Raw genomic sequence first — 23,942 nt, forward strand, 5'->3', positions numbered from 1 at the left:
TTTTTTGAGTTCTCTGTAGATGACAGATATCAGGCCTTTGTCTGTTGCTGTTCTGGTAAATATCCTTTCCCATATCGTTGGCTGTCTTTCTATTTTGGTGGCTATGACCTTAGCTGTGCAGAAACTTTTTAATTTGTAGTAGTCCCATTTGTTGAGGTGACCACTTTATTGAAGCTGACAGATAATGTGCTTAATGAATGCAAACTCATTTTAATCATTCTAGCTTATTTTTTGTGTTATTGACTTGCTTGTTACTGCACAGTACTCCAGACATTCCATTTTATAGTGCTTCTTGCACATCTCCATATCAATCAGAAGGTTGCCTTCTCTGTTGCTTTGGAGATTGTCCTTCCTCATCCTGGGAACTGCACTCACTGCCCAGTCTCTCTGTCATCCCATTTTCCTTTGACCTCGTAGATGTACCATCTTGTGAGAGCTAAGAGGCTCTTGTTTTGGATAATTTGTCACCCATCAAGTCTTCTCAGGGGACTTAGCTTTCTGGGAGACTTAAGGAATTTGTGAAATTAGTGTACTTAAAGGTGTAATTCTGTCTAAATTGGGGCTTTAGGCCTAAGATTTAATCACTTATCATATATTCTGAGAATTTAATTATGGAATATATCTTTCTTACAGCCCTAAATCAATTATTAAAGTGTATTACTTTGCTTATTATTTGAGTGTTTTAGGTTCCCTTCCTCTTTCATTCCCTCTTTTTTCCCCTTCCATTTTTCTGTCTTTTTACTCCACTATTTTCTTGAATGTTCTGGTAATTTAACAACTTCAACAACTATCCTAGAATCTCTTCTGACTTTCAACACTGGGCAGGAACTACTATAGACATATATTATATTACTGCAATAGAGTGAAACTGAGGATTCAGTAGAATACCTCCATTCACTAGCAAATTTCACTTGGTTTATAAATAATAGCATTCCAGCATTTACATTTACAGAAACATGGATCTGGTTACTAGACCATTATTTCCATCAGTTGAATAATTCATTCATTTATAGTTTTAAATGCTCAATAATCTGACTTCAGCTTTTCTGAAACAAAAAAATCCACCAACTAAAAAGGATTCTTTAAATGAATTCTCATGCCATTTTAAAAGAAAATGTATTAGTAGGATTAAACTGAACATTGAAAATTAAGCCACTAAGAAAACATGCACAATGAATTCAAGTGCATTGCTGATGCTTTTCAAAATATTTTCCTTGACATTACGGTTGAAGCATTTTGCATTGACCTAAGACGTGCACCTTGTCCCGCATTTTCCTTTTCTAGAATTCCATAACTTTGTTTATTAAAAAGTGCCTGAATCTACAACATGACTACATGTAATACTAAAAGAAAACACATCGCATACAGATTTTATACCTTCATCTGAATTCAACCTTGACCCAAGGATGTGGATATAAAGAATATTTTGGGGCATGGCCAGTTCACTTCATTGTACCATGCAGTGCTGGCAAAATTTTGATTATCTTCAGCTATGGGTTCAGTGCACTTGTGAGGGGCAACCAGAATGGTCCTAGCCATCTTGGCTGAATACATTGTAGATGAAGTAATGATTCTTCTATCAAGGCTCTAGGCTTCAGAACCAGAAAGACAAAGGTCTGAATCTGAGTTCAAATTTAACAAGTTACTTAATTTCCTCTTGTTTCAGTGTTATTCTTTATTTTGGTGATACTGGAGATTGAACCCAGAATGCTCTATTGCAGTTACATCCACAGCCCTTTTCTTTTTCATTTATTTATTTGTTTAGGTTGTAGGGCTTGAACTCAGGGCCTGGGCACTATCCCTGAGCTCTTTCTCTGCTCAAGGCTAGCACTCTACCACTTTAAGCCACAGCTCCACTTCCAGTTTTCTGGTGGTTAATTGGAGGTAAGAGTCTCATGGACTTTCCTGCCTGGGCAGGCTTTGAACTACAAACCTTAGAGCCTCCTAAGTAGCTATGATTATGGTGTGAGTCACCAGCACCAGACTCCACATATTTTTGGAACAAGTCAAGTTGCCTCTGCTAATCTTGAACTCACTATATAGCAGCCTGATCTTGAACTCTTCATCCTTCTACTTCAGCCTCCTGAGCAGCTCAATAAGAAGCATGTAGTGCACTTCTTTAAAGAGAAGCAATATTAATATGTGTCTGCCCTGACAGAGATGATGTGGAGACAAAGTGAGATAATACATAGAAAATGCTTATTCTGTGCTTCACGCAAAATTCTATGAAAACATACTAGCAATAGTGTAGTCTGGTAGCAAAAATGTAAAGAGAAGGGCAAATCCATTCAAAGTCCTGCTCAGCTATGAGAGAAGGTAGTATGTTAGGAAAGCCCAGGGCTTGGAGGCCTGATGAATGAGTTTTTGCTGTATGATGAGAATATTGTTTTCCATTGTGTTATGTTGAGCCTTTACTCAATGAAAACCTGTGTAATTTTTGGCTTGTCTTTAGATACAGTCCGAGTAATGCCTCCTCCCCCACCAGTGCTCCTCCACTCCCCCAAATATCCACATGCTTCTGGCTTTGGGAACATGTTACCTTAGCTGAGAAGAAAAGAAACTTTGGAGATTCAATAAGTTGAAGAGCCTTGAGATGGGGAGATTGTATTGGATAATCCATGTGGGACCAAAGCAATACTAATCATCAGCCCTAGCTTTACTTTGCATTTCTTGAAAAAGATGGTGTAATGTTGCATCCTAAAAAGAGGAGGTGGGGGGAGGCTGGGAATATGGCCTAGTGGTAGAGTGCTTGCCTCGTATACATGAAGCCCTGGGTTTGATTCCTCAGCACCACATATATAGAGAAAGCCAGAAGTGGCACTGTGGCTCAAGTGGTAGAGTGCTAGCTTTGAGCAAAAAGAAGCCAGGGACACTGCTCAGACCCTGAGTTCAAGCCCCATGACTGTCAAAAAAACAAACAAAAAGACAAAAATAAATATGATGGTAGTACATCCCAGCCCTCAGGCAGCTGAGGCAGGAGGATTGTGAGTTCAAAGTCAACCACCTGGGTTATCTAGCAAGACCCTGAAGTAAAAGAATACAAAGAAGGTAAGCACAGGTGCCTCACATCTGTAGTCTTAGCCGCGCAGGAGCTTGAGGTCCAGTGGATTAAGATTCAAAGCAAACCTAAGCAGAAAAAATTGTGAGCCTTTTTTTTTGTCCTCCAAAATTGCCAACAAAAATCTAGGCTGGAGATGTGGCTCAAATAACAAAGTGCTAGTCAAGCAAGCGGAGTGTGAGGCCTTGAATTCAAACTCCAGTACCAGCAAAAAGAGAATGAGAGCTTGAGAGACATTACGTATTTAAGTACATGGAAGTGTGCTTACCAATCTTGTTATAGGATTATAAATCATGTAGAAGCATGTGTGGCCCATGTCTATAATTCTAGCCACTCAGGAGACTGAGACCTGGAAGATCACTGTTCAATGGCAGCCTGAGAAGAAGTCTTCTAGGTTCCACCTCCAATTAACCAACAGAATGCTGTGCTAAATATATGGCTCAAGTGGCAGAACAGTAGCCATGAGGAAGAAAGCCACAACCATGAAGAAAGCTGAGCAAGAGAACCGGCCCTGAGTTTAAGCCCAACTGCTGGCACAAAAAAAGAAAGAAAAAAATAATAAATCATATATTTAGTACATAAAATAAAGTGTCTAAAAGTTTAAGCAAGTTTATTTGATTAATAATCAAGGAAGACATTTAAAATTTCCATCAGCAATAAATTTCCACCAACAAGTTATTAAAGTAAATAAATGATACATGTACAGATAGATCTGTGCTTTATTCTGCTGACCTCCAGACCTGGGATAGTGGAGTCTTCAGGATGGATCACATATGACATTTCACTTGGTTGTGAAAGAGGATAACAAAGCTACCTAACTCCACCTGAAATTATATATAGCAATACCCATCCCACATGAAAGGATACAATGGGATTTTGGGAAACTGCAGACATCTGTTGAGAAATGTGGAGAGGCTGTGTGTGCACAGCCTGGGATCTGGAGCATGGGGATGAGTACACAGTGTGCTGACCTGCCCCAGAGCTCTATGTCGCAAATCCCAGGAGTCCTCCCTGTCATGCCACAGGCCCAACTACATCTTGCTTTCTACTAAAACCTTTCAACTTACTTCGCTGGATAATGTATCTGCCCTAGGCACATATTTCTAATTTTATAGCAGAAATTGATGGGGAAACACATTCACTGTACATCAAACTGATTTACAAGCCAAATACGTTAGGACATTCTTATAAAACAGAAGATACAGACATTATCTCATTCATGTGAATCTAGCAAAGTTTTTGTTTCCTTTTAAGAATCTGTGGACAGAACATGTCTGCCCTTGAGTATCATGATTCTAAGTATAGATAATGTGTAGCAAAAGAGATCAAAGTGGCCAAGGAATTACTAAGTACTCTGTCTTTGCATAAAAGCAGTGTGAACCCAACAGTGTCAGCGCACTGACTGTGCGTTTACTAATTTAAAGTACATATCACGATTTCTTAGGAGCTCCTGGTGAGTTCCTTGTTCTTTTATTTTTCCATTGTGCATAACCACAATGAGATCAGCATTCTGTATGGTAGAAAGTCTGTGAGCCACCACTAGGCATGTCCTGCCTCTCCGGGCTTTATCGAGAGCCTGCTGAACCACCTGGAAGAGAGAAGGAGCCAATGAGGACCAGGTTGTGGTAGATGTGTAGAGGCCTGCTGAAGTCAAGTCATTTCAGGTAATCTAATAACAGTCTTTGCTTAGTCACAGAGAAATCATCCTACTCTGCAAAAATATTCACCCTACTCAATAGAAACCTTAGAAAAGTAATTCTCCATATGGTAAAACATGCAAAAGCAATACTTGCAAGACAATATGTTGGAAATTAACTGTACAACTTGTGTGTGGGGGGGACTTTGGGGAGGAAAGAAGGTGGAAGAAAAATAAGGGAGGGGCAACAAGTATGACAAGACACACACTCACTACCTTATTTATGTAATTGTATACCACCTCTGTACCCTGTGTACACCACCTTGACAATAAAATTAAATATAAAAAAAGACATTCGGTTGCAGAAGCACTTGTGACAATGAATAAAAAAGGAACGCATGTAGCTGAGATCTGAAGATCGTGGTTCTAAGATAGCCTTGGAAGAAAAATCTGATAGTCTTAGCCCCAATTAATGAGCAAAAACTGGAAAAAGTGGAGTGTAGCTCAAGTGGTAAAGTGCCAGCCTTGAGCAAAAATACTAGCAAAAACTTGAGGTTCTGAATTTAAACCCCACAGATAGCAATGAGTGTGGCTTTTATGTTATATGCCCTCAGTTACAATATTGGGAAGTAACTTAGTCTTTGTACATCTTAAAGTGCTGATCTGCACAATGCATATTATAACAAAAAGAGTTGATGTGAGAATTGAGATAAGATCATATAATGAATTTAATATTGCATAATGAATTTGACAATTATTAATGATGATCATTCACTTAGCTAATGTTCATTTACTAAAGAGTGTCTAGTATAGTCAGGAGACTACTAGAGAAGGACATAGCAAATGAAGTCATCAAAAGGAGTCCTCCAGGGCTAGGAATATGGCCTAGTGGCAAGAGAGCTTGCCTTGTATATATGGAGCCCTGGGTTTGATTCCTTAGCACCACATATATAGAAATCGGCCAGAAGTGGCGCTGGGGCTCAAGTAGCAGAGCGCTAGCCTTGAGCAAAAAGAAGCCAGGGACAGTGCTCAGGCCCTGAGTTCAAGGCCCAGGACTGGCAAACAAAACAAAAACAAAAACAAAAAAGGAGTCCTCCAAGCCCAGTGCTGGTGGCTCACGCCTATAATCCAAGGTACTCAGGGGACTGAGCTCTGAGGATCATGGTTCAAAGCCAGCCTGGGCAGGAAATTCTGAGACTCTTATCTCCAATTAACCAACTCAAAACTGGAAGTGGTGCTGTGGTTCAAAGTGGTAAAGCGCTAGAACTGAGCAAAAAGAGCTCAGGGACAACACTCAGGTCCTGTGTTCAAGCCCCGTGACCAAACAAAAACAAACAAACAAAAACAAGAGTCATACATTCCTTGACTTTCTTAGTTCTTGCACTAACTACAGTAGGTCTTGAGAAGGTAGAATATTGTGGTACGATTATGCTCCTCATGGGTAGATTTGTTTTATTAATTCGTTTGGCATCACCCAAATAATAATAAATTAGAGAAAAATTCCTAGACTCTTTCCTTGACTAGAGAAACATTTCAAGAATTGAACCTATTTTGATAATAAGATAAATCCAGGTGAGAAAGTCTTTCTAGAAATTTTGATGCCCAACTCATTCCCCTTCTTGTCATCAAGTAACTGGTTCTGAAAGCCATATCTACCCTTCCTTCCTTCCTTCCTTCCTTCCTTCCTTCCTTCCTTCCTTCCTTCCTTCCTTCCTTCCTTCCTTCCTTCCTTCCTTCTTTCCTTCCTTCCTTCCTCCCTCCCTTTTTTTTTTCTTTTCTCATGCCTGAACTGGGTTTTAAACTCAGGGCCTGAGCACTGTCCCTGGCTTCTTTTTTGCTCAAGGCTAACACTCTGCCACTTGAGCCATAGCTCCCTGTCTGACTTTTTGATGGTTAATTGGAGATCATCCTCTCAAGGACTGTCCTTCTTGGGCTGATTTCTAACTGTAATCCTCAGATCTCAGCCTCCTGAGTAGCTATGACAACTATGGGCATTTAGCACAAAGCTTTCATTGGTGACCCCATGACCACAATTCTTCCCAGGCTCCTCTCCCCCGCCCCTCCATGCCCCAACCTGCTATTTGGTTTTGCACTGGAGAGGAAAGAAGGAAATGTTACCTTTTCATTCTCATTATCAAGGGCAGAAGTGGCCTCATCCAACAGTAAAATTTTTGGCTTTCGGAGAAGAGCCCTTGCAATAGCCAGTCTTTGTTTCTGGCCGCCAGAAAGCTGTGCTCCTTTCAGTCCAACTTGGGTGTTGTATTTCTATTATGAAACATGCAATTAAGAAAGTGAGCCCTGGTTATTTAAATTAGCATGGTAATTGTAGATAAAAACCACCTAAATATTTCAGATTTTGTTACTCTTAAAAATTTGTGTCCCAACAAGGGCTGAAATCTATTCTGGGCCTTTGCTACAAATAAATGGCAATGTGCAGTAAGCACTTCCATTTCATTTGCATATCGAGTCTGATCCCACACCAGACACCTTTGCCATTACGCTTCCTTCCATAAGAGACTTTTTTCCCCTCTAATAAAATAAGCCCACAGAAAGACAAATAATGAGCAAAAAGAGTTTTCCAGTAAACACAAATCCTTTTCCATTAAGTGATCTTACCATCTTTGTTCAAGTCACAGTGATTCAAAGTATTTTCAAATGGCAGAGGATCATTGGGTTCCTTTGCTTTGCTTCCAGCTAAGCCTCTGGAGGGCTCATGGCTCTGAGCCAGAATGTAGTACTCAGTGGATGGCGTCCTTATGGAAGTCAATCAGGCTAGCATCCTGAACCAGCCCACCTTTCCCGGCTGCCAGGTGCTCACCGTGATATGCAACACATCCCTGTGTCTCCATGGTTCCCCTACTACCAACAGTCCGTTACTCTGGTGATTCATCCCATGGAAGGATGAAGGAACGCTACTCATCCTGTGGTCCTTCATGTCATGCTGCTCAGCAGGTTCTTGCTTTCTCTCTAGAGGGTCCCACTGACTTCACTTTCCCTCATGGCTTCACTCAGCTTCCCAGACACTGGTGGTAGTAGTTGAAGGACCATGTCATTGTTGCCCAGACAAGAATGTATGGATGGATAGACTCTTCTGATATAAGCATATAGCCAATAGCTGCATCGCACTAAAAGTGCAGTATGCGATTTATGTGTGGTCTGTTTTGTTTCAGTGGTACCCAGAGAGGCTAAAAAAAAAAAAAATCACTGTTCCCTTTTCAGACCTTATAACACAGGCATTTACTGTATCTCAAAGTTTACTTTTTTTCAAAAAATGCATAATTGTCTGCTTTATATTAAGCATTGGGTGTCTGAATCACCAACACCTAGTAAAAGTGTTTAGCCATCTCTCTGAGATCTTATCTTGCAGTGGCAGTAGGCAGCCTAAATGTTTTTGGAATTTGGAACCAGGGCTAAAAATATTCAAGTCTACATTTTCTTGCTGCTTTAGCACCAGTCTCTGCAAATAAAAAGTCCCCCTATTCCTTTTTTGGTGGTACTAGTGCCTCATGCTTGCTAGGCAGACATCTACTACCACTTCAGTCAGCCATGCCTAGTCCTTTTTTAAAGTTATTTTTCAGGCAGGGATTTGCCTTTTTGTCCAGTGCTGGCCTCAGACCATAGTTACCACCCCATATGTAGCTGTGATCATAGGTTTATACTACCATGCTTGACTTTTAACTGAAATGAAGTCTTGCTAGCTTTCTGCCCTTGAGACATTTTGGATCTCTATCTCTCAAGTAGCTGTGATTACTGGAATATGCCAGGATACTCAACCCTAAACTCTCACCTTCCTGAGTAGTTAGGATTACAGGTGTGAGCCCTGACATCAGCTTGAGTTTGGTTTACTTTAGAAATGATTTTTATTTTGGCACTAGATTTTCTTAGTTTTATATTTCTGGGGGAAACAATAATATGAAGATAAAGTTAAAATAAAAAAAACACTAAGAAGCTGGATTTTGCTTGGTGGCTTTTAATTTCTAAGGAAATAACATTTTAGTTTTCAAGGTATATTGTAAAAAGCACAACAAATCTTTGGAACATGTAGTTTTGCATAAATTGGAGAAATGGTGCAGTGAAAAGAAGGAAAGAGAAACAATTTAAGAATGAAAGTAAAGAAGAACAAAAATAAAAATGGTTAGCATTTTACCATCCTTAAATTAAAATAAGCTATTAGGATGGTGAAGCTAGCAACCTGACAAATTACCAACAAAGTGAATGGCTTGGTTAAATGGGAACTTGCATTGAAAGATGTTTACAAGGTGGCAATATTTATAAGAAACACGCTAATCATTCCAGTAGCATTAGTACTGCAGGACCTCACTGCAGTGAGGGAAATTGGATGCAAGGACTATTTCTACGTGTGTCACCATTGAGGAGATGGTGAGAGATGACCTGTGCTGTAAAGTTAGTGTGGTGGCCTCCCCCAAAGAAAAGGGCTTAGATTGATTATGTTGATTGTTTGCTCTTTCCTTTCCTCTTCTTTCCTTCCCTTCCCTTCCTTCCTCTTTCCTTTCCTCCCTCTCTCCTTCCCTCCCTCCCTCCCTTTCTTTTCATTCCTTCTTCCTTCCCTCTTCCTTCACCCTTCCTTCCTTCCTTCCTTCCTTCCTTCCTTCCTTCCTTCCTTCCTTCCTTCCTTCCTTCCTTCCTTCCTTCCTGTCAGTACTAGGATTTGAATTTGGGGCTTCAAACTTGCTGGTGTTCTACCTACCACTTGAGCTACATCTTCAGTCTGGCTTTGGCTGATTAATTGGAGATAGGATATCTCTGATTTTTCTGCTTGATCTGGCTTCAAAGCACAATCCTCTGATCTTCATCTCCTCAATAGTTAAGATTATAAGCATAACCCAATAGTGCCCCACTTGCATTTCCTTTTAATGAGTGTTAGAAAATTATTACCAAGAAAAAAATCACATAATAAACATTTCTTTCTAGAGTGGGTATTTCTATTTTTATTTTATGAGTTTGTGTACGTAGATATAAAAAGTCAGATGTTATAAGCACTTAAAATTACAATTACCCATGTCTGTGCTTTGCTATGCTAAAGTCTGGTGTACAGTTCACCAGGAATTTTTTTCAAAAAATTTCTGACATTTTTGTATCCCTGTCACAGCCAAATCATAGAGATATAGGATCTTACACATTAGTGTGGAAAGGAGACAATAAGCAAAAGGTAAGTACTCAGGAAAACTTCCAACTGTGACAGTACCCCAAGGAGAATATGACAGGGGCAGGAGGAGTACTGTGTGGCAAAGGGTGTCCAGGGAAGCCTTGGCACTTGAAAAGGCTTGAAAGATAAGGAGCTAGCTGTGCAAAAACCCAGAGAAAATGAGGCAAGGCAACACAGCCAAGGCAAATGTCCTGAAGTTTAGAACTAGTTGGCATGTTCGTGAGGCAGAAAGAGATCAATCAGCTGCTGCAGGGAGCTGAGGAGGAGCCGGAGCTGGAGAGGCAGTAGGCCAGAGCACAAGCCTTGACAGCCATGGGAGGAGTCTTGTTACCATTCCAAGTGCAGAAAAATATCCCAGAAGCAGTTTAAGTTTTAAAAGTCTTTTACATTTCCATGACCTTCTGGTTGCTAGAGGTAGAAGAGTTATAAGAGGGAAGATCAGAAGATCAGTTGTGTACATGGTTATGGATATGGACACGAGTAGGTTCAGGGTGCTGTGTGCAACAGGCAGAATGCTGGTGGAGAGAAGTCAAGTCTCAACATGAAGGTTAATCAAGTGTATTAAATATGAATACAAGCCAGACACAGGTGGCTCACGCCTATAATACTAGCTACTGAGGAGGCTGAGATCTGAGGATTGTGGTTAGAAGCTATCCTAGGCAGACAAATCAGAAAGGCTCTTATCTCCAATTCACCAACAAAAAGCCATAAGTGGTAGATCACCAGCCTTGAGCTAAAAGCCAAGAAAGAGTGTGAGGATCTGAGTTGGAGCCCCAGTACTGGCACAAACAAACTAAGAAACTGTGTACCCTGATATTGGGAAAAAATAGTTATATAGAGACTTTAAACTTTGCTTTTTTTCAACTAAGTTTATGTGAAATGCTGGCTACAAATAGACTGTATCCGCTGGGTGCCAGTGGCTCACACCTGTAATCCTAGTTACTCACGAGGCTAAGATCTGAGGATCACAGTTCCAAACCAGCCCAGGTAGGAAAGTCTGTGAGATTCTTATCTTTAATTAGACAGAAAAACGTTAGAATAGTTGTGGCTCAAGTGATAGAGTACCAATCTTGAGCAAAAAAGAAAAGCTAAGGGACAGCACACAGGCACTAAGGTGCGTGTGCGCACATGTGCATGCGTGTGCGTGCGCACACACACATTTTTTTCAAGGAATATACAAAATGACCTCTTAGGCTAAGTAGCTATTTAGGCTTATTTGGCAGAGTTACAATTCCAAAATTCCAGCTGTCTTCTTACCTCAGGGAGACCTTCAATGAAAGAATGAATATTTGCTGCACTGGCAACTTCTTTTATGTCATCTAAAGGCACAGCTCTGCTGTTGTCACCGTAGGCAATGTTTTCAGCAATGCTACAGTTGAAGAGTACAGGCTCCTGAGAAACGATGGCGATTTGGGAACGGAGCCACTGAACATTCAATTCTCTGACATCGACACCGTCAAATAGCTGCCAGGAGCAGGATGAGAATGGTATGTTAAGATCTGAGAACGGAATCATGTTACTGATCACTGCCTTCAAACATACACAAATCATAAGAAGAAAGTTAGGAATCCAAGCTATTTCAAAGTGCGGTGTTACTCAAGGAAGGCTCATTAATCATGCTGTATGGAAGCAAACAGCACATAACTCATCTGAAATACCAACTCCAAACTTACCTGGCATCTCTAGAAATGGCACTATATTCCAGAGAGCTGCCAGAGTCTGGAATAAACTCTGGAGCTCTGTCCTGAATCCACACAGAAAAGATCACTGTGTCCTAGAAGTGTAACAAGACCCTTTATTAAAGCGTACAGGAGACTAGGTGAAGACTGACATGGAAATGTGTCATTTTGCTCAGGGTTATGGGTAGTCACTGGAACAGTTTTGTTTCTCAAAAAAGATTCTAAGGGTACTGAGGATTTAACCCAGGGTCTTGTACATGCTATGGGAGTGCTCTACCACTGTGTTACACTCCCAGCCTACATGGATGCAGAAAACGTCCACCTTTTATTTGCTGAACATGCAAATTATTTGATTGGGGGATTCTGTAAGTACCGATGGAACAGTTAAGACACCATTTTTTCACCCTCTGGGAGTTTCTATTCTAGCAGATAGAAGGAGGTAGTAAACCCATTAAAAAATAAGCTCAGAAAAAGAAAGTCCATTGAAGATAGAGCATTCAGACAGGCAATGATTGCCTCATGTAAGGACTTGGGCAGATGGCGTGTGCTTAGGTATATGTTATCCATTGGAGGACTTCAAGGAGGGAATGTGTTAAGCTCTAGGCAAATAGATGAATGTGGCTTAGGTCACAGGGTCTTGTTGAATGATTCTAACTTGCAAATAATAATTTGCAGGAGAATGAGGATGAGCATGATAACCTGTGTTATTTTTAAGGGACCTATAGGTTTTTGTGTTGTTTTTTTTTTAATAGGAGGGAAGAGGCAGGACAAGAAATATTTTGTGTGTGTATGTGTGTGAAGGAAAGAGAGAGGAAAGAGAGGAAGTGTTCAGAGAGTAAAAAGAAGGAGAATCCATGGAGGAAAAGGAAGTGGAAATATGGAATACTTATATAACTATATAAAGAATAGTAGATTTAAATGTAAGAAAACAATCCTTGGGTTCAAAGGAGAAAGAAGTTACATGTTTTGAAAATCAGAATGTACACTTTAATACAACTGATTACATAAACTCTTAATCATGGGCAAAGTGCTTTTTTTTTTTTTTCTCTTGCCACTCAGGGTCTTACATTCTCACTTTTTTTTTCTGGTACTCTACCCTTTAAGCCACACCTCCACTTTCAGCTTTTTGCTTGTTAATTGGAGAATAAGAGTCTTAAGGATTTATCTAAGATAGTGTTGAATGGAGGTCCTCAGATCTCAGTACCCTGAGCAGTTAGGATTACTGGTATGAATCTCTTTGAATAAGGTTTTGATAATGGGGCCTGAGGTTGGCCATCAACAATAGCCAAAGCCTGAACTGAGGAGGAGGAAGAACTCTTTTCTCTGTCTTAAAGCAGAACAGAATAAAAAGCTCTGATAAGGGCCCGAAGGACCTTCCCTATACCCACATTCTAAATAATCCAATGGCTTTAGGTTCTTACACTTCAAAGTCCTGCTCATCATTTTTGTATTGTCTACATGTATTTCTGGTTAATGGTTGGGATGGAGGGTTTTAAAAATTTGTTTTTAATTCTTTTATTTTTGCTGGTTCTGGGGCTTTCCTGCTCAAGGCTATCTCTCTACCGCTTCATCCACAGCTCCACTTCTGGCTTTCTGTGGTTAACTGGAGATAAGAGTCTCATGGACTTTTCTGCCTGGGCTGGCTTCTAACTGAGATCTTCTGATCTCAGCTTCCTGAGTAGCTAGGATTACAGCCACCAGTGCTCGGTGAGTTTTGTTTTGTTGTTTTTAATTTGTGTATTGTTTGCTCTTCTCAAACCACCAAGTATGCTCAAGTCCAAACAAATGTTTTAGAATGGTACCATTAACCAGAGACTTGGGAGCATCAAATACCATCTTACCACAAGTCCTTTCACAGGGTCATAAAACCTCTGCAGAAGCTGCACTGAGGTGCTTTTCCCACAGCCGCTGCTCCCAACAAATGCTACTGTCTTCCCTTTCTCAATGCAGAGGGACAAGTCACGCAGGATGAGGACATCTGGGCGACAAGGGTAGAAGAAAGAGACTTCTTGGAACTCTAAGTTCCCTTCGCACGTGTCCTGTGAAAGGAAGGTGACTGTTTAGCAGGGTGATTTAGGAAGGTTTTAACTCATGAAAGTACTTTCTAAAACTTCTCATTTTACTTTTAACCACCACACATTCATTTTCATAGAGCTGTCTACTCAGTGTGCAAATTCATCATTTTTGTTAGTGTTTTAGATTCATGTTTCTTGTTATGTTCACTGGGCTTTACCGAGGCTTCCAAAAAGGAAATACTTTCTTCCATTTGGCTAAGCAGATTGGGCCTGGTCTGCCCATTCTACAGACTACATGTTTGACTAGTTTCTCGGAATAAATAACTTTTAAACTTGTTTGTGCTTCACAGATCTTTATGTATCATTCAGAAGATCCTGGGTCCCCATAAACTATATGCATAAATGCTATTTTATTAGTTAGACTATATTTTGCAGATTTTTTTTAATGGAATCTAAGATGAGCTGTGTGACTTTTTTGTTTCTGCTTAGTCATGGTGCTTGAACTCAGGGCCTGGGCACTGTCCCTGAGCTTGTTTTGCTCAAGGCTTACACTCTACCACTTGAGCCACAGCGCCACCTCTGGCCTTTTCTGTTTATGTGATACTGAGAAATTGAACCCAGGGCTTCATGCATGCTAGGCACTCTACTACTATGCCACATTCCCAGCTTAGACTACATTTTACAGTTAATGTACACTATGGCCTGATTGGGATATATCTTTATTTTCCACTGACCATTACTGTGCAGTGACACTTGCATGAAATCTTAGTGTTTTGTCTGTGTTTTAATTTCCTTTGTGATTGATGATTTCTATCAACACCAATGGTGTTGGGAAAAAAAGTTTTCAGAATTGCTACTACATGATGATGGAATTTCCTTTTACATTTTTGGCTCATAAAGATTTAGGGCAGGGGTGCTTTTGAAATTATTGTTTGCTCCCAATTGCTTGTGTTGCGCGCGCGCGCGCGCGCGTGTGTGTGTGTGTGTGTGTGTGTGTTTTGCCGAGGATAAAACCCAGGGTTTGAAGTGGTAGGCACTACCGCTGAACTATAGCATCATATACTTTCAAAAGTCATATGTCTTTAAGATAATAAATTCATCTCTCACATTTTTTGAAATAAATAGCAGCGGCAAGCTGGACACTGGTGGCTCATACCTATAATCCTAGCTAGTCAGGAGGTTGAGATCTGAGGACTGAGGTTCAAAGCTATTCCAGGCAGGAAAGTCTGTGAGACTCCTATTTCCAATTAACCACCAAAAGCCAGAAATAGAGCTGTAGCTCAGGTAGTACAGTGCAAACTTTGAGCACAAAAGCTCATGAACGATGCCCAGGTACTGAGATCAAGGAATGGGATTAGTGTGTGCACACTCTAAAGACACTCTAAAGACAAAAGACTCTTATTACATCCTTTTCTTCCCAAAAGACAAATGTGAAAACTTATTTGATAGTAATGTGAATTTAAGCCTTATAGTTTGATAGTTTAAGGATCTTTGCATTTACTGTTAACAATGCACATTCCTTTCAATAGTTACACAGCTGCTGTATTATGTTAAACTGTTACATTATGTTAAACTGTTACATATATAAACATCTTATAAAAATTCTATAAAGAAATAGCATAGTTTTAAAGGTAAAATTTAAATATATGCTTAATATGATTCCATCTTTTTAATTTAAAATATCTAGAAATATATATATATATATATATATTTGTCTATTGTGGGGCTAGAAGTCAAGGCCTGGGTAGAGCTCTATCACTTTGACACACAGCTCCATTTCTGGTTTTTGAGTGGTTCATTAAGGATATGAGTCTTATGGACATTTCTGCCTGGGCTGGCTTGGAACTGCAATTCTCAGATCTCAGTCTCCTGATTACAGGCTTGAGCCAATAGTGCCTGGCTTAGAAAGTTTTAAAAATTAAATATATAGTTAATGTACAGGCTGTTGTTTAGAGGCTCATTTTGTAATTATTTAATTCTTATCCATTCTCATTAAATACTCAGTTTTTAAAGAACGTATGGCAAATTATGTGTGCCAATTTAATAAATATCATTCCTTTTTATTCTCTTATGTATGTCTGAAAATATATTGCTTAGGAAAAACAGTTTGAAGTCACAAACATTATTTCCTTTGCATGCCATCAGAGGAAGAAAAGAATAAAATTGTGTGAAAATATTTATCTAAGAGTAAAACTTAAATCTGCTGCTATCTAAATGTATTTTGGTAGGCTAATTTTCTTTTTCTTTCGGTCATGGGGCTTGAACTTAGGGCCTGGATACTGTCCCTGAGGTCTTTTTTGCTCAAGGCTAGCACTCTACCATTTTGAGCCACTTCTGTTTCTTATGTGGCTAATTGGAGGTAAGAGTCTCATAGACTTTCCTGCCTAGGCTGGCCTCAAACTGTGATCCTCAGATCTCAACCTCCTGAATAGTTAGGAATATAGCCATGAGCCATGTGCACTCAGTAAAATATGTATTTTAATGTGAAGTTTGTTAACACTATGAAATTCTTTCCTACAAATTTTTAACTCCTTATGTTACTTGAGAACTTTCTTTTGCAAGTCTAACAAATAATATTTTCTTTTAGTAAGTGGACACTTAAAGCAAATTTTTGCTTACTGGTTTTTTTCCTTTTTGACTGTAGCTGTCTATCGTTGGTTTCCTTTCCAACAAAGCAAACAGATGAGCTGCTCCGGATTTGGCTTTGGAATACTCAGGAGCCAGAACGAGTGTTTCTCCCATGGCCATGGCTCCATACGCAATAGCAGTAAACACTCTATTAAAAGACAAGTGCGGATCTTAGGTGCATTTTAAGACAGTATAGCTCTGGAGTGAAGGAGAAAGTGGTCCTGAGTGTACACTTTTGGCAGACACAGTACTAGTGATGCTGAAAGGCCAATCCTAGGCATCTCTCTTCGGGTGTTACACTGTGTCTGTACACAAAACCCACTTCAATCTGGGTAATCTTAAACATTTTTCTTCTACACAGATGAAAGATTCCAACTAGAGAATATGAAACCTCCTCAACACCAGGCTTGTTTGGAGATTGACAGAGAATGCCACTGATAATGAGAAGAATGAATTTGCAGTAAAGACAGAATCTATACAGAGATACATGGATATCTTCTTCTTCTTCTTCTTCTTCTTCTTCTTCTTCTTCTTCTTCTTCTTCTTCTTCTTCTTCTTCTTCTTCTTCTTCTTCTTCCTCCTTCTCTCCTTCCCTCCCTCCCGTCCACCCCTCCTCCTCATATAGTGTAGTTAGGACAGATAATTGAAGCTAAATTATTATCTGCTGCATTTGTGTTATGCAACTGAGAAAACAAAAATGAAAATACTACTTTTCTTAAGGTTTCCATAAATAAAATCTCGCTAAAATGATACTTTAGCTAAGCCTAGAAAAAGAGCTTTGATCTTATAAATTTGTGTGGTCTCAGTTTTAAGATGTGTTCAATAAAATAGTAGGCAGGAAAGTGCTATCAAATATTTACAGAATTGAAGCATATCACATGTCAATTGTTACGATTTTCTTCTTATTTTCAATTTCATTTTAGATATGGAAGGACTATACTGAGTAATGCATCCAAATATCAGCTGAAGGTATATTCCAGTTGCAACAGACAAGTTTTAGGGCAGTAAACATTAGACATAAATTAGACATATCAATAAAAAGACATCTCAGAGCTAGGGGTTGGTATACTTAAGAGGCTACTTAAGAGGCTGAGATCTGAGGACTGAGATTCAAAGCCAGCCAGGGCAGGGAAGTCCACAAGACTTATTTTCAGTCAAAACAAGCAACAATCCAGAAATGGAGGCACGGCTCTAATGGTAGAGTGCCAGCTTTGTTTTTTGGTGTTTTTTCTTTTTTTGGCTGATATATAAGTTTATTGTTTTTGCAATCATCAAGGAGTAATGCACTATTTTGGCATTTAAGCAAGTTTTATATTGGGTTGTGACTAAAAAGTCAGAAAACAAAACTTTTTTTTTTTTTTTTTTTTTTTTGCCAGTCCTGGGCTTGGACTCAGGGCCTGAGCACTGTCCCTGGCTTCCTTTTGCTCAAGGCTAGCACTCTGCCACTTGAGCCACAGCGCCACTTCTGGCTGTTTTCTAAATATGTGGTGCTGGGGAATCAAACTCAGGGCTTCATGTATGCGAGGCAAGCACTCTTGCTACTAGGCCATATTCCCAGCCCAAAACAAAACATTTTGTTTAGTTATGAAAGATTGCCAGCTTTGAACAAAAAAGCCAAGTGAGACCATGAGGCCCTGAGTTCAAGCTCCAGTAAAATTCCCCTAGAATAGCTCCAAAGGAAGACAGGTGACCCAAGTCTTTCAGAGTTCTATTACAGCTACTATGACCAGTGGCTGACTACAGCAGTGTTGAGTCACTAATCTACCTTAGCAATAGGCTGCACATAGCAATGTGACCCAAACCCAGTGTTGGGTTTATCTTGACAGGCTGCAGGCTTATGTGGTGGGCAGCCCTTGAAAACAGGCAATAACTTGGCTTTGGGGGCTTACCATGGCTACAGAGAAAGGCTCATGACTAGGGTGAGTAGACATAGATAGCAATGATACACTATGAATTTTGAAGGCAAAAAAATAAGATTTTGAAAGTTTTGTCCTTAAATGATAAATGCTTGAGGAAATAAATGTTTATCTTGATTTAAGAATTATACCAAGTATACAGGTATGCAAATATCACATGGCACCTTGTCAATAAATAAAAATTTATATACCAGTTTAAAAACCTCTTTAAATTGAAAAAAAGAAGTGATTAACATAATTTTCAGGTTGCATCATTCTTTAGGTGGGACTTTTTTTGGTCTAGTTTTAACCTAATGTTATGTACAAATTGGATCCTAAACATACACAGTCTATTATCATAGCTGTTGACTCAGTATTCCTGCTAAGATACCTGGTATTGGATATCTGGATATAGAAAGGAAGGAAAAAATATCCGAAAATCAGAATTTTTATTCTCTGAACTGGAGACGTATTTCTGGAAATGACTAGACTTTCTAATTATGACAACAATTAGGTGTTGCCTTTATTTTATCTATTGTTGTTAGTACTATTGTAGAATATAGCAGCCTCAGCTAAGCTATGAGCAATTGTTTTGCAATTAGCCTTTGGAATTCAAAGCATTTCAGCTTGGGAGCGTGTACCTGCATTACATTAGAACCAAAGGAAAACCGGCTCATTTAATGGGAGCCTGGGAACTGATACAAGTTTATTTATGCATTCTAGATTTTGCCTCTTATTAATCTGACTAATTAGTCTACATGAAGCCCAAGGCCATGTGTTTTATAGGCTCACACAGGCAACACTGCATTGTTTTAGAAGCTAGGAAAACAAAGGAAAACAAAAACCCTACTTTGCTGTTGAAGACAACTGCTAATGCTCTTTGCTGACAACCCGATGAATTTTATCTCAGATAGAGTGAGATTCAGGAATACTGGGCTAGTGAACTGGAGTCTTTGTGTGTGTGCATGTGCATGTGCGTGTGTGTGTGTGTGTGTGTGTGTGTGTGAGTACTAGGGCTTGAACTCAGGTCCTCAAGCTTTTGCTTGTTTTTGTTTTTCCTCAAGATGAGCACTCTACCATTTGAGCTGCAGCTGGTAGTTTTAAGGACTTTCCTGCCCATGGTGACTTCCAATGGCGCTCCTCAGATCTCAACCTTCTAAATAGCTAGGATCACAATAGGATCTAAATAGCTAGGCATGAGCCACCAGCATCTAGCTTAGACTGTCCTTTCCTTCCTTCCTTCCTTCCTTCCTTCCTTCCTTCCTTCCTTCCTTCCTTCCTTCCTTCCTTCCTTCCTTCCTTCCTTCCTTCTTTCCTTCCTTCCTTCCTTCCTTCCTCCTTCCTTTTTCTTTCTTTCTTTCTCCAGTCCTGGGGTTTGAACTCAGGGCCTGGGCACTATCCCTGAGCCTCTTTGTGCTCAAGGCTAGTGTTATACCAACTTGAGCCACAGCACCACTTCTAGCTTTTTCTAAGTAGTTTATTGGAGATAATCTACTGGATTGGCTTCAAACCACAATCCACAGATCTAAGAGTCCTGAGTAGCTAAGGCTATAGTTTTTATAGCTGGTAGATAATAACCAAAATTAGCTTGGCTTTATATTACTTTCATTTATGTACATCAAAATATTTCATTGTAACCCATAAGCATACATATATACAACTATTATTTGTCAATTAAAAACCAAATAAAATGTATATGCACATATAAATAAATGTTTTGAGCATATCTTTTCTACATACATAATAGAAATGATAATCTTATATAAAGTAGACACCTTGCAGGCTAATAGCCACAGGTCCCACTGGTGGTATTTCTGATTTGTACTACTTACATGAACATGCCCTCTGGTGTCATGCGCCCAGCTTGAACTAAATAAACTCCAAATCGAAACCCAGCTGCATAGGCAAAATACACAAAGGCATGGCTGAAGGCATAGCAGCTTCCGATGATCTGGGCTTTCTTCAAGCTATTTCTGAAATGCACAATTTACCAAATGATGGGTCATGAGTTAGGTAAGGTCAACTTAATAAACATGGAAGAATCAATGTAGAGCATCTGAAACATTATAATTTAGAGAATATATGCTTTTCTAAGGATTAAAGAGAATGATTTTTTAAAAAAACTATTGAAGATTGTTATAAAGAAGATGGATATTATAGTGATTTTTTTCTATTGCTTAGTGTAACCAAGTTGCTTTTAGTGTTAAATAAATGGGCAAGGTTGTGAAAGACTAGTTACTGTAATAGTTAAAGAGATTTGGTTTGAAGATATTTGGAAATACTCTAATTTTCTTTAATTTTTTTCCTTGTCTCTCTCTTGTGTGAATGTGTGTGTGTGTGTATGTGTATGTGTTTGTGTTAGTACTGGGGCTTGAATTTGGCCTGGGTACTATCTCTTAGTTGTTTTGCTCTGGTACTCAACCACTTGATCCAGACCTCTACTTCTGGACATTGCTGACTATTTGGAAATAAGAGTCTCTTGAACTACCTGAGCTGGCTTCAAATCTTGATCCTAAGATTTTAGCCTTCTGAGTAGTTAAGATTATAGGCATGAGCCACCAGTGGCTAGCTTCTAATTTCTTTTTATTTTTTTCATTTCTTTAAAAATTGTCTTCATGTAGTTCAATTCAAAATTGTCTAATTTTCTATCATAATTTTACATTAGCAGACTAAGGATGGAGAATTGGAGAGTGGCTCTTATAAGCTGGGGAGCAGAAGGCCACAAGGCCATCTCTCTTTCTCTCTCCTTCTGATACAGAAATGCAGAAAATCTATTGCACAGATACTTGTTTTGAAATGTAAATTGTTGTAGAGCTTTAACATAAAGGGATGAAAAATCATTTTTTTCTTTCTTGACCATACTAGTTTTTCAATCTTCTTTCAGGGAAATAAGACAATTTTGTGTACACTTAGTGAGAGACAGGAAATGGTAACATGGAAGGCCTTGAACATGTGTTCTAGTCGTATTTGCCCTTGGTTCTTTGTCTCCTCTTGGTAAAGTCTCATGAGAAGTTATGACAGGCCATTATCAGGAAGATTGCAGAGGATGGAGACTGGCAGGTAAGCCAGTAGAGCGCTGCCTTTCAGGACAGCTTGAATCTGTCCTCACCTGTGTTGGGTCTGAAGCGTCTCTTCATACTTCTGCTCAAAGGCCTTTTCCCTTGTTAGTGACACAATAGTCCGAATGTGCTCCACGGCTTCAGTCGCTATCTTGTAAAGGACAATGAAAAACATAGAAAGAAAATTAGTCATGTTCCCGGTAGTGAATGTAAGACACACTGACCACACAGGAAGTACATCAAGTCAAACATTTTCCCGATGAGCTTGCTTTTTCCTTCCTCTTAAGACACTCCACTCATCATTAGATATGCAAATTATAGTTGAGGATTATAAGCTGAAGGGGAATTTGGTGTAGCTCTCCTGCCTTCCCACTCAAGTTTTTATTGAATTTCAATTTCCATTGGATCCACTGGTAGGGAACCTAAATATTAGTCTTTTATGTTCACATAAAGGAGATTCCTATAAATTATGACACCATTCAACAACAGCAACAGCAAAGATAACAGGGAGAATCAAGTAAATAATCTTTTTATTCCAACCTCCAAATAGGAACATCAACTAAACAGGACTCAGGAACATTACAATAAAGTATTATGCAATGTGGTGATAAATTTTTTATAAGATAAAGCCATTTGTCATTTTGATGTCTATGAACTTCCAAATATATTGAATTTAAATATGATTAATGCATTCCAAATTTATGTAGTTTATTAATATAATGACATTGACTTAGAATACCTCTTTTGGACATGAAAACACAGGTTGTTTTGAACATATATACATGTATACATATATACGTGTGTGTGTGTGTGTGTGTGTGTGTGTGTGTGTGTATTTTCTCTCTCTAAAGCAATGTCTTGCTGTGTAGCCCATGCTGGCCTCTTGAGTTCTGGGATTGCAAGAGTGTACCACTATACCTGCCCCACAGGTTGGCTTGAAAAAGAGACTTTCTATTGTTCATTTTACTTGAGATTTTGGGACAAAGGAACCAGATTTGGATTTTAGATAGGACACCTGGACTTTGAGCTCAATTTTTGATATTAAATTGTTTCTAATTCTTAATTAAAATTTGAAGATGAACTCAGAGAATGTTTCATTTTTGACATACAAGGTAGTATGTAAGAAAAATGGGTAAGAATGCTGAAGTCAAGCTGGGCATTAGTGACTCTTGCCTATAATCCAAGCTACATAGGGGGCTGAGCTTTGAGGATCATAGGTTAGAGCCAGCCATGGAAGGAAAGACTGTGAGATGTTTATCGCCATTTAAACAGGAAAAAAACCCTGAAGTGGAGCTGCAGCTCAAGTGGTAGAGTGCTGGCCTTGAATTGGAAAAGCTCAAGGACAGCACCCAGAGCACCCAGACCCTGACTTCAAGGTTCAGCAACACCCTCCACCCCTCTCCCCCCAAAAAGAAGCAACAGAGGGTTTTTATTATTATATTTTCAATGCAGAAAAAAAGTAATCATAAAAATGAAATATATTACACTTAAAAAAAATCAAAGAAAGCCATTTGGGAAATGTATACAACTAAAAGAGGAACTAATGTACTTTATTGGCTTACATTCTAAGTTGATTTTTGGTAAACTAAGATCTGAGATTCAGATTGCCTATTTGATGGAAATTACTGATTGGAGAGTCTGAGATTAATGACTTAAAAATGGAAAAGTCAATCTAGGCACCAGTAGCTCATGCCTGTAATTCTAGGGACTCAGTAAGCTTAGATTTAGAAGATCAGTTTGAAGCTAGCTTGGGAAGAAAAGTCTGAGAGATTTCATTTCCAAGTAACCAATAAAAAGCTGGATTAGAGGCATGATTCAAGTGGTAGAGCACCCACCATGACCTAAAAAGCCAAGCAAGAAAGTGAAACCCTGACCTCAAGCCACAGCACGCACACACACACACAAACACACACACACACACACGAAAAAGGAAGAGTCAAAGGGAATATATGTATATATATAAAATGTGTGTTATACACACACACACACATATATATACATATATATGTATATAAATGTCATGGCACAATATGATGGGCAATTCTAAATGACATTAGTATATAATGTTTTCAAGTTATCATAATTTAAAAATCATAAGGCTGCACTCACTAGCTCTAAGGCAAATATTTGCTCAGCAGATTCATCTGCAGAGCACAAGAAAACATTGCAAGGATCCTTTTCTAGTGCAATCTGGGTGAAAAAGGTCAAGAGTCAGCCAACCAGATTATATTGGACTTGGTACTTGGCATGCCTATTTATGAATATTTATAACTAATGGAGTGTGATTCAGTCAGTATAATACAGATCTTAAATGATATTAGAATTATTTGTGTATTCAAAGGGTGTTCAACAATGTGATACAGAGTTTTGAAACTGTATCATTAAAGGACCTAGTTAGCCAAGTGACAGTGGCTCATTCCTGTAATCCTAGCTACTTAGGAGGCTGAGATCTGAGGATCACAGTTCAAAGCCAGGTTGGGCAGGAAAGTCCATGAGACTCTTATCTCCAATTAATTATCAAAAATCCAGAAGTGGAGCTATGGCACAAGTGATAGAAGAGCAGCTTTGAGTGAAACATTTAAAGAAAAAAGGAATGGCTTGAAGACCTAGGATGGATATGTAGGCCATAAGACCTGACATTCATATGATACAATATAATGAAAAACAGGATTAGACCTCTGCCAATAAATAAACCAAGTAGACTAGGACAGAAGGCCACCAAAACCAAACTCAAACACTCAACTCCCCGAGTCCCCAAAGCAAAACTACAGTAACTTCCTGCTGTCTGAGGCTATCTAAACTCAG

The 23,942-nt window shown here is 39.1% G+C and overlaps 1 protein-coding gene across 1 annotated transcript in view; it reads right to left on the bottom strand.

Moving 5' to 3' along the window:
* Positions 1-4,448: 4,448 nt before the first annotated feature.
* The window catches only part of Abcb5 (ATP binding cassette subfamily B member 5), a 69,773-nt gene continuing 50,279 nt past the window's right edge, over positions 4,449-23,942 (bottom strand). Inside the window, exons 21-27 of the mRNA XM_048337823.1 lie at positions 21,188-21,288; positions 19,911-20,051; positions 16,175-16,331; positions 13,382-13,579; positions 11,119-11,325; positions 6,813-6,959; positions 4,449-4,646 (exon numbers count right to left, since the gene is read on the bottom strand). Coding sequence (XP_048193780.1) covers positions 4,449-4,646; positions 6,813-6,959; positions 11,119-11,325; positions 13,382-13,579; positions 16,175-16,331; positions 19,911-20,051; positions 21,188-21,288 — 1,149 coding nt within the window. The remainder of the gene's footprint in view (positions 4,647-6,812; positions 6,960-11,118; positions 11,326-13,381; positions 13,580-16,174; positions 16,332-19,910; positions 20,052-21,187; positions 21,289-23,942) is intronic.

The sequence above is a fragment of the Perognathus longimembris genome, chromosome 2, assembly GCF_023159225.1.
Source record: "Perognathus longimembris pacificus isolate PPM17 chromosome 2, ASM2315922v1, whole genome shotgun sequence".
NCBI classification, from domain to species: Eukaryota; Metazoa; Chordata; class Mammalia; order Rodentia; family Heteromyidae; genus Perognathus; species Perognathus longimembris.